General features: G+C 26.5%; 2 protein-coding genes and 1 pseudogene across 2 annotated transcripts; all 3 read right to left on the bottom strand.

Annotated features, from left to right (window-relative positions):
- Positions 1 to 889: 889 nt before the first annotated feature.
- LOC108749632 (odorant receptor 22c-like) lies at positions 890 to 3,693 on the bottom strand. The gene is made up of 5 exons (XM_018488448.1): positions 2,891 to 3,693; positions 2,547 to 2,646; positions 1,817 to 1,927; positions 1,405 to 1,560; positions 890 to 943 (listed from the first exon to the last, which is right to left on the bottom strand). Exons 1-5 carry the CDS (start codon positions 3,691 to 3,693, stop codon positions 890 to 892), a joined length of 1,224 nt encoding a protein of 407 aa, XP_018343950.1.
- Positions 3,694 to 4,784: 1,091 nt separating this feature from the next.
- Positions 4,785 to 8,873, bottom strand: LOC108749686 (annotated as a pseudogene).
- A 1,257-nt stretch (positions 8,874 to 10,130) lies between these two features.
- Positions 10,131 to 12,791, bottom strand: LOC108749688 (odorant receptor 22c-like). Its single transcript, XM_018488568.1, has 5 exons — positions 11,989 to 12,791; positions 11,628 to 11,727; positions 10,828 to 10,938; positions 10,426 to 10,581; positions 10,131 to 10,181 (listed from the first exon to the last, which is right to left on the bottom strand). Exons 1-5 carry the CDS (start codon positions 12,789 to 12,791, stop codon positions 10,131 to 10,133), a joined length of 1,221 nt encoding a protein of 406 aa, XP_018344070.1.
- Positions 12,792 to 14,953: the final 2,162 nt, after the last annotated feature.

Here is a 14,953-nt window from a genome sequence, read left to right as displayed (position 1 = left end):
AATCAGAAAAATATATTGCATTAATTTTTGAATTATTTTATGGCCAGTAATCCTGTACCATTCTAGTGTTATAATAAATTTTATTTGTTAAACCTTCATTAAAAGTATATTAAACTGTAAATGTAATCATAAAATTATTAACATTATTGGTTAATCTTTTTATTACGGTTGTCAATCTTTTGGACTAAAACAAAAATTTTAGTTGGTTGACACTCATGTATAGTTGATCCGACGAGGTTCTAAATTGTAAAAGTTTAAACTTTATTGATCGCTGAATCGCGGAGTTTTAGTACACAAATTCTGTAGATATTTTATGCAGGATGATTTAGAAATCTTGTTTGTGTTATTATAACATTCATAAGAAAAATTATAAATCATTAGTATTATATCTTTGAAAGTATGTTAATGTGTGGTTTATAATGTTGATTTTTACGTAATTATTAATCATATTTATTAAGTTGTTTTTGCATGCATAATGTCCTATATAATATATTATATAAGACCTATATTTCTTTGGAATTTTCCTGTTTTACATATAATCTCATAATTGCTTATATTTATATAATTATATATAAAACATAGGATATATGATATCGTTACGTTTCCCCTTAAGAACATGAGCGACATAAATATTATTTTATTTTAACACATATTATAAGAATACAAGTCGAGTCAAAATTAGAGTTTTAACAAGAAATTTTTGCTTGAAGTAATATGTTAATAAGCGATTTCTGAAAATCTATTTATATTGATGTTTCTCAGGTCAGTGATTTTTAATTTCAGAGGAAATAGTTAAATATTTTTTTGTAGGATATACTCTTATATATTCTATATAAAATATATAATTTATATATTTCTTAACTTATATAATATTTCACATAATTATCTTTTACATAGTCATTGTTCTCAAAAAATTTAAATATACCATTGAAGTTTTAATTACCTGAAACAACAGTATATACTTGTTTCTGTACACGGAGAAAAATATTTGGTTAAATTAATTGGAATTCTAGTGGAAAATGAACGATCCAGAATTCTGGTTAAGTCTACTAAACTTAGATGTTAGACTTTAAAATTAGAAATCTAGTAGATTTCGGGATCGTTTCATTTTCCATTTTAGAATTCCAATTAATTCAACCAGACATTTTTCTCTATGTAGAAAGCAAAGAAAATATATTGTATATCAAATTCAATAAATTACACACATTTCTAGATTTTTAAAATTTAATATCTTAAATCAAACATATTCACGTAATTGAATATATAGATGTTTTAAGGATAATGGATATCTTAATTTTGAAAGTGCAATTATTATAAGATGATAATAATTTAAAATTAATAAAGTACAAGGGAAATATATAATTAAATAACCAAAGGAAGAAACTGTATATTTGCATTACTTACATCACCAAAGGTTGCAATGGATAAATGGAATAACTTTCCTGCTGTGATCTTAATTACGTTATTCGATCGGGCAATAATCAGAATGAGACCACGTGCAGTTTTATGATGTAGATTGTACCAATCAGTCATATATGCCATTTCTCCGACATTTTTGCACTATTGAATTGACATAAGATTTAAATTTGTGTAATGTAAGTAATGTGGAAAGAATGAGATAATTTGGATTAACACATATTGATACAAAGAAGACAAATATTTAAATTTATTAAAAATGAGACATAATATTTTTAATTACTTTTTATTAATGTAAAAATATGATATTATATTCTTTTCTTGATATATTTACTGAATTATTAAAAAATGTTAGTCTAATATTTTTCTTGTTTTGAGTGTTTTTGAATTCTCATAATACCTGTTCAGTGATAATTCCTCCGATGTAGCAAAATATAAATATATTAAAACCCATCGATAAATATACAATAAGGGAAGATGTTATTTTTGTTGTATCAAGTGTTTCCCAAGCCTACGCAATCGAAAAATTTGTATTTAATTAAACATAAACATATTTCTCGTGTTTATTTACTCAGATTTTTGTATGGATGTAGCATGAAGTATATTAGAATATAATGCAAATATTATGTAAAAAATTAACACAAAAATGAAACACTTTAATAAACTTTACAAACAAATTGTAGAAATATATTTCTTGAGAATATAATTTATAATTTGTTAAATTGATACACTCAGTCATTTATCTTAATAAAGTAAGTAGAATTTACGTTTTAAAACTAAAATTATTTTTATGTTTTTACTTATTGCATTATTTTTATTTCTTCACTTATATAAATTATTTCTTTAATACTAAAAATTGTCGAATATCAATTTAATACAAAATATTCAAAAAGAATTTTATTATGTTGAATTGATACTTGAAACAAAAGCTTCAATATGTGATTTTAATACACAAAATGTTTTTTACTATGAAAAAATTAAGTTACAGAGACTTTAATGTATAATTTTTTATATACATTTATTTTATAATTATAGAATATTTTATAATTATAGAATAACCATATTTGACTTTTCGTGATTAAATGATATTTACTTGTGTAAATTTTCATTTTCTTACATCTCTAGCATACCGTAATAGTGTAATATCCAAGCAAACACATGACTATGGTGCACCCGGCTAATTCCACAAGAGCGGCTTTATGCATAATACTTTCCACTTGTGATATAAAACTGAAATGTATAAATGTATATAAAACAGTACAATTTTTTTTTATAAATAAATAAATAATCGATACATTCAACTGATACTTTTTATGAACACAATTAACAACAGACTCTTTTAATAATCTATAAAAAAAAAGAAATTCATTTCTTTCAATTTTGAATTTATTCATTTTTAAATAATTAATTTTAATAATACTTAAAAGTTTTAGAGAATATATATTTTTTATACGAGTGCCTGCATATGAAATACCTCAATATTCTCAGATGATGTTCGACGATAGCAGCTAGCTTTCGTTCAGCTGTACCATTTCCCATCTTTTGATTTTGAACAAGTTCATGTAGCCACGCATTCAGTACTTTCAATTGACCACAAGCATGTATTGCGAAAACGGCAGCCAGACTGCAAGCACCGACAGTAGAGGAACTCACTACTAATATTGCAAGGTTTTGTAGAACCAACGCGATTTCATTCACAGGGCTAAATCTCGTGTCGATGATCTTACTATAAGTCGGACACGTCATTGGATGTGTTGTAAAAGTTTTATTGCCGACGTTAATGGTTATGGTTTTCATTGCCTTTGCTATACTGAACAGAATTGTACCACCATACATGATTATACCGCAAATTATGGCAACAAAGCGACCGAACTTAGCTTGTTGTAGCATTACTTTACGATTATCAAGTCTCTGTATCAAACGCCAATCTGTCTCCATGTGTCGTATTACTTTATGAATATCACCACTGCGCTTAAGCAGCACCCAATAATGTACCGAGCCCATAACTCTATGAAGCAATGGCCCAACGGCACTCAACTTTAGCTTGATATTGACTTTTTCAAATAATACATATAACAAACATGGCACCATATTGGATGCTATCATGCTTGAACAAATAAAAATGTGTAGTAATATCACGATTTTGCACACTAAACTCGATGCATTTATTTGTGGCCACGCACCAATTGGCTTGAGAAACCATCGACTAAATTGTAAACTGTAATCGTTGTATTTTTTCGATCTGTTGTATTCTGTTGTACATTTGGAAGTTGACATGATCGCTGCACGAAAGCACACGGTATACTGGCACGGGTGGACAATACATCGTAACGGAATATGAAAAAGCGCCTGCGCCAATCTTCATCAGAGTTTGGTGAACGACCTAATATTATGAAAGTGCCCTGAGAGGGGCATATATTCAGTCGATGTAATTGTTTATCGAGAGTTTTTATTATCCGATGTCTGAGAGAATATCGCGTGTTATGAACAGTGTAAAATTGTGAAAGTGACATTAATGCTCATATTCATAGTGAAGTTTTGTATTTAAGACTTCCTTAAATTTATCTTTAGGCGTTTTACAATTACCAATTTTATTAGCATCTAAAGATAAATTTAAGAAAGCCTTAAAATAAGGCCTGATTGTAAATATTGGTATAATAGTTCTCTATTTTAGCAAATTTTTTAAATTTAGTAATATGTTTTACAATAATATCCATTTAAACTTTATTTAGCAAGTCAAACTTTACGCATAATACTTTTCATGTGTATTATAATACTGAAACATATTATATACCGAAATGTTTTATAATATATCAAATGTTTAATTTTACCAATATGTTTTCATCTTCTAGATGACTAATACATACTCAGTTACAATAATTTAAGAAAAGACAAGGTGGTCGATTGCAAACTGTAGTTGTCCTGTTTTTCAATTCAACGCTTCCTGCCATACACTATGGTTCGGTATGATCACTAAAGATAAAGTCACGTAAAGCACTGTCACGAATGGGCCAGTTGATTGTGCCAAAGTTGTGAAGTAACGCTTTTGCTAACCTTCGAAAGAGTTTGACGAATAATAATGCAACTGCTTCGAATGGTTGCGTGTCTGATCAATAAATGTTTAGTACAGACATTTGGAATAATATCGCATGTTACGAGGACTATATGAATAAATTCGTAGAAATAAACGCGCTTTAATGTTTGCTATGTTATTTAATTATATATTAGATGTGCTTTTTTATACTGTTAAAAAGGATAAATATATGTATAATTTCGATGAATAAAATTAGTATTTTTAAATACAAATATATATTAATTTATGCTATATAGTGCATATCTTGCATATTTCTTAACATATATTTTAACAGTTTTTATCATGTTTCATAGAGTCATTGTTCTTAAAAGATTTAAATATACCATAGAAGTTTTAATTACCTGAAACAACAACATGCTACACAATGCAAGAACAATATCATCATTTAATAAACTGTATATGTTATAAGATATATTAAATTTTCATACATGTGATATGATTGAATTTATGGATGTTTTAAGCATAATGCAAACGTAATGAAGCCAATTAAAGAGTTCAATTCTTATAAGATGATCATAATTAATACATTAAAAGAATGTAATTTTCTAATTTTTCAATTAACGAAACAGTTATGAATATTAGGGGATAGTTGCTAAATGCGTAACGATCTAAATCCTCCGTATTTTAACAATATTTTATATTATTATTTAATATAAACAACATTTAGTAACAAAAATATGAAAAAAAGAAATAGATAATACAGACAAAAAACTAACAGATTACATCTTATTTTGTCAGTATTAATAACATTTAATAAAAAATCAAGTACAAATGATTAATTTTTGATTAATTTTATGCAGTTGATAATAATCTTTATCATCCAATTTTATTGTATTGTATGTTAAATTAATATTTAATACTTTTTTGTATTGAAAAAATAATTGTCAATAATTAAAAATAAATAATGTAGATTTAAAATAAAATTATTGTGTTAATTTAATAAATTATAAATGTTGATTTTATTAAAAAAATATACTTTTACTATTTATTTTTAGATACTGTCTAAGAGTTAAATTTTTGTGTTAATTTTTCACATAATATTTGTGCTTTCATCATATTCCATATTTATAGACAAAAGTAAGGATGGCTCATTGATGTACGTGAAATATGTTAAATTTAACAGAAATTTTCCAACTGCGTAGACTAGAAAACAGCAATAGAATTTTTATATTGTTTAATAAAAAAAGTATTTATAATGTAAAATATTTTACATTCATTGTATGTACAGATTTGTAATTATAACAATTAAATCAGTATTTTAAAAAAATCTATTACGTTTCCTAAATTATATTATCACATACAAAGTAAAACTGATAATTGAAAATAATAAAATTAATAATTTACATGAATATATATATATATATAATGATTGCAAAAATAAACTCGAATCATTTTTATTTCAATATCTTTGCATTTTTATTATTGTTATTTAATAATTATTAATAATTATTAATAATTATTGTATAGTTATTTTTTTTATTTAAAAATGATTAAAATCAAGTACCTATTAGTTAATTATTAGTATTACTTAATGATTTTTTTATTAATATTTTTAATTATTTTTATTCATATATTTTATATTCGATACTTTCAAAGAAAATATGATTTGAAAAACATACAGATTATCTAGTTAGATGATCAGTTGTCTAAATTATATCTTTTGCAATATGTTATAAAAAGATATATAATAATTATAATTGATGAAAAGTTAAACATGTTATAATAAATATTTAAAACATCATGCTACAATTTATAATATTTATTTACGTACAAATCAGTATTAAATAAATAATAACAAATAACTTTTGAGTGGTACGCATTCAGCTGCCCTCCTAAGTATATTAAAATTAATTTTTAATCACACACATATAATTAGATGTATCAAATGAGTTTGAAAGATAATGGATAATTTAATTGAATAGTTTGAAATCAATTATTCAATTCTTATAAGATGATCCTAATTTGCAATTATAATAAAGTATAAGGGAAATAAAATTGATTAATTTTATTTTATTAATAAGACGAATCTCTGTGAAAAATTTGCATTATTTACATCACCAAAAGTTGGAACAGATAAATGGATTAACTTTCCTGCAGTAATTTTAATTACGTTATTGACCGGGCAATAATCAAAACAAGATCACGTGCAGTTTTGTGATGTAGATTATACCAATCAATCATATATGCCGTTTTTCCTACATATTTGCACTAATAAGTTGATGAGATTAAAATTTTCTATGAGTAATAAAAGGGATTTAATAATTTTTTAGATTACATGATGTTGAAAAAAACAGAAATACTCAAAATTGTTAAAAATAACAATTATATTTAAAAATTTTTTTCGATTAATGTAATAACATTATATTTCACACTTTCTTTCTCTAAATATTGGCCGAATTAACAAATATCGAAATTCAATATTTTCCTTAGTCCTAATATATTTTAATTCTCAACATTTCTTACCTGTTCTGTATCAATCTCCCCGATGTAGCAAAATATGAAAATATTGAAACTCATTGATAAATACACTGTAAGGGAAGATGTTATTTTTCCTGTATCAAGTGTTTCCCAACCCTACGCAGAAGAATTTGTATTGAATTCAACGTATTTCACATGGCTAATGATCAACTCAAATTTTTATGTGAATGTAACACATGATGGAATATGTTAGAAAGCAATGCAAATATTACGTAAAAAATTAACACAAAAAATAGAACACTTTGATATAGTTTAAAATTGAAGAAATATACTTCTTAAACAAAATTAATATTTGTAATTTAAATTAACACATTTATTTTATTCATTTAACTTAGAATTTATTTTATTTTCAAACTATATTATTTTTATGTTATTTATGTTATCTAGAACCTATTTATAAATTGTTTTTCTTTAATACTAATAATTGTTGTTCATCAATTTAATATAAAATGATTCAACAACATAATGATATTATGTTAAATTAACGCGAGTATGTTAAAAACTCAACATAATACCTTGTCAACAACCGACTTTAACACGAATAAAAAAATGTTTTTTTACTTTGTAAAATTTAAAATATGAGCTTATTTTTACTATATAATTTGTTGTTTTTAATACACATTTTATAACAGAGTAACGATATTTGACTTTCCATAAATAAGTGACATTTATTTGTATAAAATAAAAAATTTGCATTTTCTCATCTATAGCGTACCATAACAGTGTAATATCCAAGCAAGGACATGATTACCGTGCATCCTGTTAATTGCACAAAAGCAGCTCTATGTGTAATGCTTTTTACTTGTGATATAAAACTGAAACATTTAAATGTATGTAACACAGGAAAATTTTTTTATAAATAGTCATCGGTATATTGAACTTATATTTTTTATGAACATTGTCAATTTTTCAATTGACAACAAATTTCGTTTTAATAATCTATAAGAAAAAGAAAATAAATTTTAACGGAAATATTTATTTTTAAATTGATTAGTTATTAATTTATATAATTATTTAGAAATGTATTATAAGGCACAAAAGGAATGAATTTTTTTAACGAATGCCTACTTGTGAAATACCTTAATATTCTCAGCTGATGTTCTACGATAGCAGTTAGTTTTTGTTTAGTTTTATCATTTTCCTTCGCCTGATTTTGAACTAGTTTATGTAGCCACACGTACAGCACGTACGTTCAACTGACCATAAGCATGTATCACGAAAACAGCAGCCAAACTGCAACCACCGGCAGTACAGAAACTTACTAGTATTACTATCATGTTTTGCAGGATTAATGCAATTTCATTCATAGGGTCATCTTATATCGATGATTTTGCTATAAATTGGACACGATATTGTATGTGTTGTAAATGTTTCATTGTCGATGGTGATGGTTACAGATCTTATAGATTGCACGAAGCTGAACAATAAGCAACCACCCTGCAACATTATCTCACAGATTATGGTGATGAAACGGCTATATTTGGCATGCTGTAGCATCACTTCACGTTCATCGATTCTTTGCATGAGGCTCCAGTCTGTCTCCATATGTCGTATTAATTTTTGAATATCATTTCTACGCTTGAGCAACACCCAGTAATGCGTCGAGCTCATAAATCTGTTGATTAGTGGCAACATGGGATTTAGTTTTTGCTGGATATTCTTTGCCTCAAATAACACATGTAATAAACATGGTATTGTTGGGACTGCTATTATTACTTAAACAAATGAAAATTTGTAGTAATATTATAATTTTGTACACTGAACTCGATGCATTTATTTGTGGCCAAGCTCCGATTGGCTTGAGAATCCATTGATTAAATTGTAAACTGTAATCGATATGTTTTTCCAATACTTCGCTTCCTGACGCGCATTTAGAATTTGACATGATCACTGCATGAAAGCACACAGTGTACTGGCACAGATGGACAATTCATCGTACCGGAATATGATGGAGCGTCTGCGTCAATCTTCAGCAGAGTTTGGTGATCGGTCTAATATCATAAAATTACTCTGAGAGGAGTGTATATTCAATCAATATAATTGTTCGTCTACAGTTTCTATTGTCAGATGTCTGAAAGACCATCGCGTGGCATAAAGAGTGTAAAGTATAGATTTGTGAGAAGTTGAAAGTGATTTATCTTAGATAAGATTTTTCCGTACTGTATTTTAATCATATTCTCGTATTGAAATTAATATGATAAATTAACTGAATGACGATAAAAATTAAAATATACCTTAAAATGTAAAAAATATTGTATGTATTATATTATATATAAAAGTGAGAAATATATGTTGTGCATAAATTTTTGAATAATATCAAGAATTCAATACCATTCTGACATAATTATATTTATAAAATCTTGATTTAAAGTATACTGAGTTGTGATTGTATATATAATCATAAAATTGTTAACATTATTGATTATCATCGACTACATTCATGGATTTATTGAAGTGCGAAAGTTTTAATTACTTGGCACTTACCATGTATATGATTGATACGAGGTTCTATTATAAATTGAGCGTAAAAAAACTTCAAACTTTTATTAATTATGGAATTGTGAAGGATTAGTATTACAGATTTTGTAGTTCAGAAAAGAAAGTTTGGAAGTTTGACTTACTATAACAAGTATAAAAAAAGACATAAAATATAATGTAATATGTATCTTTTAGTAAAGTATATTAATAAGTCGATTTTGATATAATTATTGATTTTTATTAACCTTTGTTGCATAGTGCCTTATGCAGTTTATGGAACGTCTATTATTTTATAATATTTCTTTATTTTACATGTTATATAATTGTTTGTGTAAAGTATTGGATATCATTATGTTTATAAAACATAATGAGTATGTACATGAGTAACATGAAGAAATAATTATTTTACTTTAACAATAAGTTGTAAGTATAAATCCAGCCAAAATTGAAATTTTTTTTTTACAAAATTTTTATGCTGGATGGAATATGATCATAAACGTTTCTTGAAAATCTTTGTAGTAATGTTTTTAGGGTTATTTATTTTTAATTTTTAATTTGTGCAACAAGGGATTAATCTTTTTTTCAAAATACAGTAATTTGTTCTGTATAAAATATATATAATATTTGTATGTATTTTAACTTATATTTCACACATAATCATTTTTTACGTCATTGTTCGCAAAAAATTTAAATACGCCATGGAAGTTTTAATTACCTGGAACAATAATATACTTGTTTCAGTAGAAAGAAAGAATAATGTATATCATACTCTACAAGTTTTTACTAATTTAGATTTGAATTTATTAAACTTTCAAATTAAATATACGAATATGTAATGAATAATTTAATTAAGCAATGTAATTCTTATGAGATGATATTTTGTTATTAATAAAATACAAAGAAGATACAATTTATTAATTTTTTAATAACCAATGAAAGGAACGATATACATTACTTACATCACCAAAAGTTGCGATAGATAAACGGAATAACTTTCCTGCAGTGATCTTAATTACGTTATTTGATCGAGCAATAATCAGAATGAGACTACGTGCAGTTGTGTGATGTAGATTATACCAATCAGTCATATATGCCATTTCTCCGACAAGTTTGCACTAATTTGATGTAAAATTTTGTGTGGGTAAAAATAATTTGGATTAACGTAATGTTAAAGAAAAAAGAAATATTCAAATTTCTAAAAAATGAGATAATTTTATTTAAAAAATTATAATTTATTAAAAATTTTTTTATTAATATGGAAGTGTTGTATTTTATTCTTTTCTTAAAATACTAACTAACATATTAAAAAATGTTAAAACATAAATTTTTGTTTTGATATATTTTTATCCTCGACGTATTACCTGTTCAGTGACAATTCCTCCGATGTAGCAAAATATAAAAATATTGAAACCCATCGATAAATATACAATAAAGTAAGATGTTATTTTTGCGGTATCAAGCGTTTCCCATGCCTACGTAGTTACAAAATTTAAAGGAGAATGGTTAATAAAGTCGGTTTTGAGTCCCAACCGATTATTTTATTAAATAATTTTTCATTATTTCACGTGTCTAACGATAAATTTGAACTTTTTGTGTAATTGTAACATAAGATGATATATGTTAAGAAGTAATGCAAATATTATATAAGAAATTAACACAAATAAAACCTTTAGACATAATAGGATTGTTATGAAAGTATTATATTTTGTAAGTAAAATTAATATTTATATTACATGTATATATAATTAACGTACTTTTTATTTATTTATCTTAGAATTTATACTCATAACTAAAAACATTAGTTTTATGTTATATGTTTTTCCATTGGTAAATTATTTTACTATAAATTTTCGATTGGTAAATTCTTTAATATTTAGAAATGTTGAATATAAAATAACCCAAAAAAAAATATCTAAATAACACTATTATATTATGTTAAATTAACATATGAGTATGTCAAACATTCAACACAATAGTTTTAAAAATGATCGGTTTTAACACATAAAAAAATATTTTTTAGTGTATAAAAATTAAAATGGATTTATCATATGATTTATCGGTTTTATACATATTTTACAATAGGATTACAATGTCTGCTTTCTTGTGAATAGATCATATTTTGAGATAGATTTAATAAGATTTTCTTACATTTTTAGCGTACCATAATTGTATAATATCCAAGCAAGCACATGACCATCGTGCATCCCGTTAATTCCACAAGAGAAACTTTATGCATAATACTTTCCACTTGTGATATAAAACTGAAACGTGTAAATGTACGTAACATAGTAAATTTTTTTAAATAAATAAGTCATCGACACACTGAACTTATGCTTTTATAAACACAATTGACAACAGACTGTCTTTAGTAATCTATAAGAAAAAGAAAATAATTTTATCCTAATTTTAACGAAATATCTATTTATATAAATAATTAATTATTAATTTATATAGAAATTTAATATAATTTATATACACTGTAGAATATGCACTTTTTAAATGAATGCCTGCTTATGAAATACCTCAATATTCTCAAATGATGTTCCACGATAGCAGCTAGTTTTTGTTTAGCTTTATCATTTCTCTTTTCGTGGTTTTTAACTAATTCATGTAGCCACTCATACAACACATTTAACTGACCACAAGCATGTATTGCGAAGACAGCAGCTAGACTGCAAGCACCGACAGTAGAGGAACTCACTATTAACATTGCTAGGTTTTGCAGAATCAACGCGATTTCATTTACAGGGCTAAATCTCGTATCGATAATCTTGTTGTAAATCGGACACGTCATCGGATGCGTTGTAAAAGTCTCGTTGTCGACAACGATAGTTACAGTTTTCATTGCCCTTGCCAAGCTAAACAGGATCGTTCCTCCATGCATGATTATTCCACAAATTATGGCAACGAAACGACCGAACTTAGCTTGTTGCAGCATTATTTCACGATCATCGAATCCTTGTACGAGACACCAATCTGTTTCCATGTGTCGTATTAAATTTCTAATATCACCACTGCGCTTAAGCAGCACCCAGTAATGTACCGAGCCCATAACTCTATGAAGTAATGGTGCAATTGCACTCAGTTTTAGTTTAATGTTGTCTTTCTCAAATAACACATATAATAAACACGGTATCATGTTGGATGCTACTATGCTCGAACAAATGAAAATTTGTAGTAATATCAAGATTTTCCACACTAGGCTCGGCTTATCTGTTCGTGGCCACGCACCGATTGGTTTGAGAAACCATCGATTAAATTGTAAACTGTAATCGTTATGTTTTTTTGATCTGTCGCTCTCTGTCGCGCATTTGAAATTTGACATGATCGCTGCACAAAAGCATATGGTGCACTGCCACGGATGGACAACTCATCGTGCCAGAATATGACGATGCGCTTGCGCCGATCTTTAGAAGAGTTTGGTGAACGATTTAATATCATAAAAGTGCCCTGAGAGGGGTGTATGTCGATGTAATGGTTCGTCGAAGGTTTTTATTATCCGATGTTTGAGAAAACATCGCGTGTCACGAGGAGTGTAAGGATTCGTGGAAGTGACATTAAGAGTTTTCTTCATTTTATACTATAAAAAAATCTCTGGGGAAGAGAGCATTCTCTGGGCAAACGGGTGAAACGACTTCAGTTTCATAGTTGCACAATTTTAGTTATATGAACTATAATCGAATCAAAACAAGTAAAAATTAAGTCAGATGAATAATTTGATATAATGAAAAGAATTAAAAAATTTAGTCTAAGTAAGTGATTGACTAAATTATTCAACGAAGTAACAAAAAAGAACTCACTAAGTTATTGATGTATACTACAATATATATATATATATTAATTTGATTTAGAATGAGAGAGCGTTTCGCAGAACTCTCAGCAGATGGTCCATACTTCGAAAAGAAAAATTTAACATTTATGTGTAAAAAACGGAGATGACATTTAAAAATTGTTTAAAAATTATGAATAATATAAATATATTATTAATTGTATATTATAAAAATATTATAATATGCGCTAATAATAAATATTTATATTATTTATGATTTTAACACAATTTTAAATGCAATAATATCCAATTAAATATATATTTTGACAAGTCATACTTTACACATATTTTTCATGTGTATTTTAAAATTCAAACATAACTATATAATGAAATGTTTGAAAATATACCAAATATTTAATTTTGCAAACTTGTTTCCATTTTCCGCATAGAGAGAGATAACTAACATATAGTTAATTATAATACTCAGTTACAACAATTTACGGAAAAGCGATGTCTTCGATTGCAATCTGCAATTGTCCTGCTTTTTCAATTCAATGCTTCCTGCCGCACACTTATAGTGCATCAGCATGATCACTTTACGAAGTCATGCAGTGCATTGTCATGAATGGACATTTTATTGTGCTATGAGAATTTTGAAGTAATGCCTATGCCATCTTCTAATGAGTTTAATGTACAATTTGATATTGCAACTGCTTCAAAAGTTTGCGTATCTGATCATTAAATGTTTGGTACATACATATAGAATAATATCGTATGTACATAAAAAGATAAATTTAGAAAATGTCCGTTGCGGCGGAAAAACGGGTTGAAAATCACCCCTCATGTATAAAGCAATTTTCAGTTTTTCCATTATGTCTCGAAAACTATTCGAGATATCAAAAAATTTTTTTATACTAAAGCTTTATAACAAAATTACCTCTATATTCATTTACGTAATGATCAATAATATTTTTAATTACATTAACAGTAACAATTTCTTTTAATTGTTTCTTCTATTGTATACAAAGTTTTATTAAAATCAGAATTTATCACTTTGTGTAGTTCCCTTGTTAATTAACAAATTATAAATTTTGATTTTATTTAAGAAATATACTTCCACAATTGTTGTTAAATACCGTCGAAGTATTAAATTTTTGCATTAATTTTTTATATAATATTTGTGCTTGAATATATTCCATCTTTTTACAGTCACATAAAAGTTTAAATATTGAAATGTTTGATGCACGACAAATATGTTGAGTTTAATATAAATTTTGCAAGGCAGAGGAAACAGCAATACATTTTTTTATATTATCAGAAATAAAGGTATAACATAGAATATTTTTATTGCATTTTTATTACATTTATTGTATATATATATATTGAAATCCAATAATCTCGATCTGGTGTAACTCGCCGGCTCGGCTCGCGTAAAGTAGCCACGGCAGTGTCGCTGCGCGTAACTTAGCACCGAGACACTACCAATCTTTAGATATATATACACCAAAGACTCGATAGTTTAAAGTCTTAAGATATTCGCACGAAATATTAGAGATTCGAGTTCGACTCCCGGCCACGGTAATATTTTTCGCAATAAATAAATTTATTTACAGATTTCTAGCATGTTAAGATTTTTTTAATAGATGCTTTTTATTGCGCATCAAAATTTATTTGTGATTATTTCAGTAGTTTAGCCGCGTTTTAAAATCCGATAAAAG

Source organism: Trachymyrmex septentrionalis, unplaced genomic scaffold (genome assembly GCF_001594115.1).
Source record: "Trachymyrmex septentrionalis isolate Tsep2-gDNA-1 unplaced genomic scaffold, Tsep1.0 scaffold31, whole genome shotgun sequence".
In the NCBI taxonomy this organism is placed as follows: Eukaryota; Metazoa; Arthropoda; class Insecta; order Hymenoptera; family Formicidae; genus Trachymyrmex; species Trachymyrmex septentrionalis.
The sequence above is the reverse complement of the archived record's forward strand: the minus strand, read 5'-3'. Positions and strand labels throughout refer to the sequence as shown.

Coding starts and splice junctions, on each gene's coding strand:
- LOC108749632 (XM_018488448.1), bottom strand. CDS start 3,693: ATGTCAACTTCCAAATGTACAACAGAATACAACAGATCGAAAAAATAC. Junction 1,561..1,816: donor GAGGAATTATCACTGAACAG/GTATTATGAGAA, acceptor TCAATTCAATAG/TGCAAAAATGTCGGAGAAAT. Junction 944..1,404: donor CCATTGCAACCTTTGGTGAT/GTAAGTAATGCA, acceptor CTGTTGTTTCAG/GTAATTAAAACTTCAATGGT.
- LOC108749688 (XM_018488568.1), bottom strand. CDS start 12,791: ATGTCAAATTTCAAATGCGCGACAGAGAGCGACAGATCAAAAAAACAT. Junction 10,939..11,627: donor TTGGATATTATACAATTATG/GTACGCTAAAAA, acceptor GTAACTACGTAG/GCATGGGAAACGCTTGATAC. Junction 10,582..10,827: donor GAGGAATTGTCACTGAACAG/GTAATACGTCGA, acceptor ACATCAAATTAG/TGCAAACTTGTCGGAGAAAT.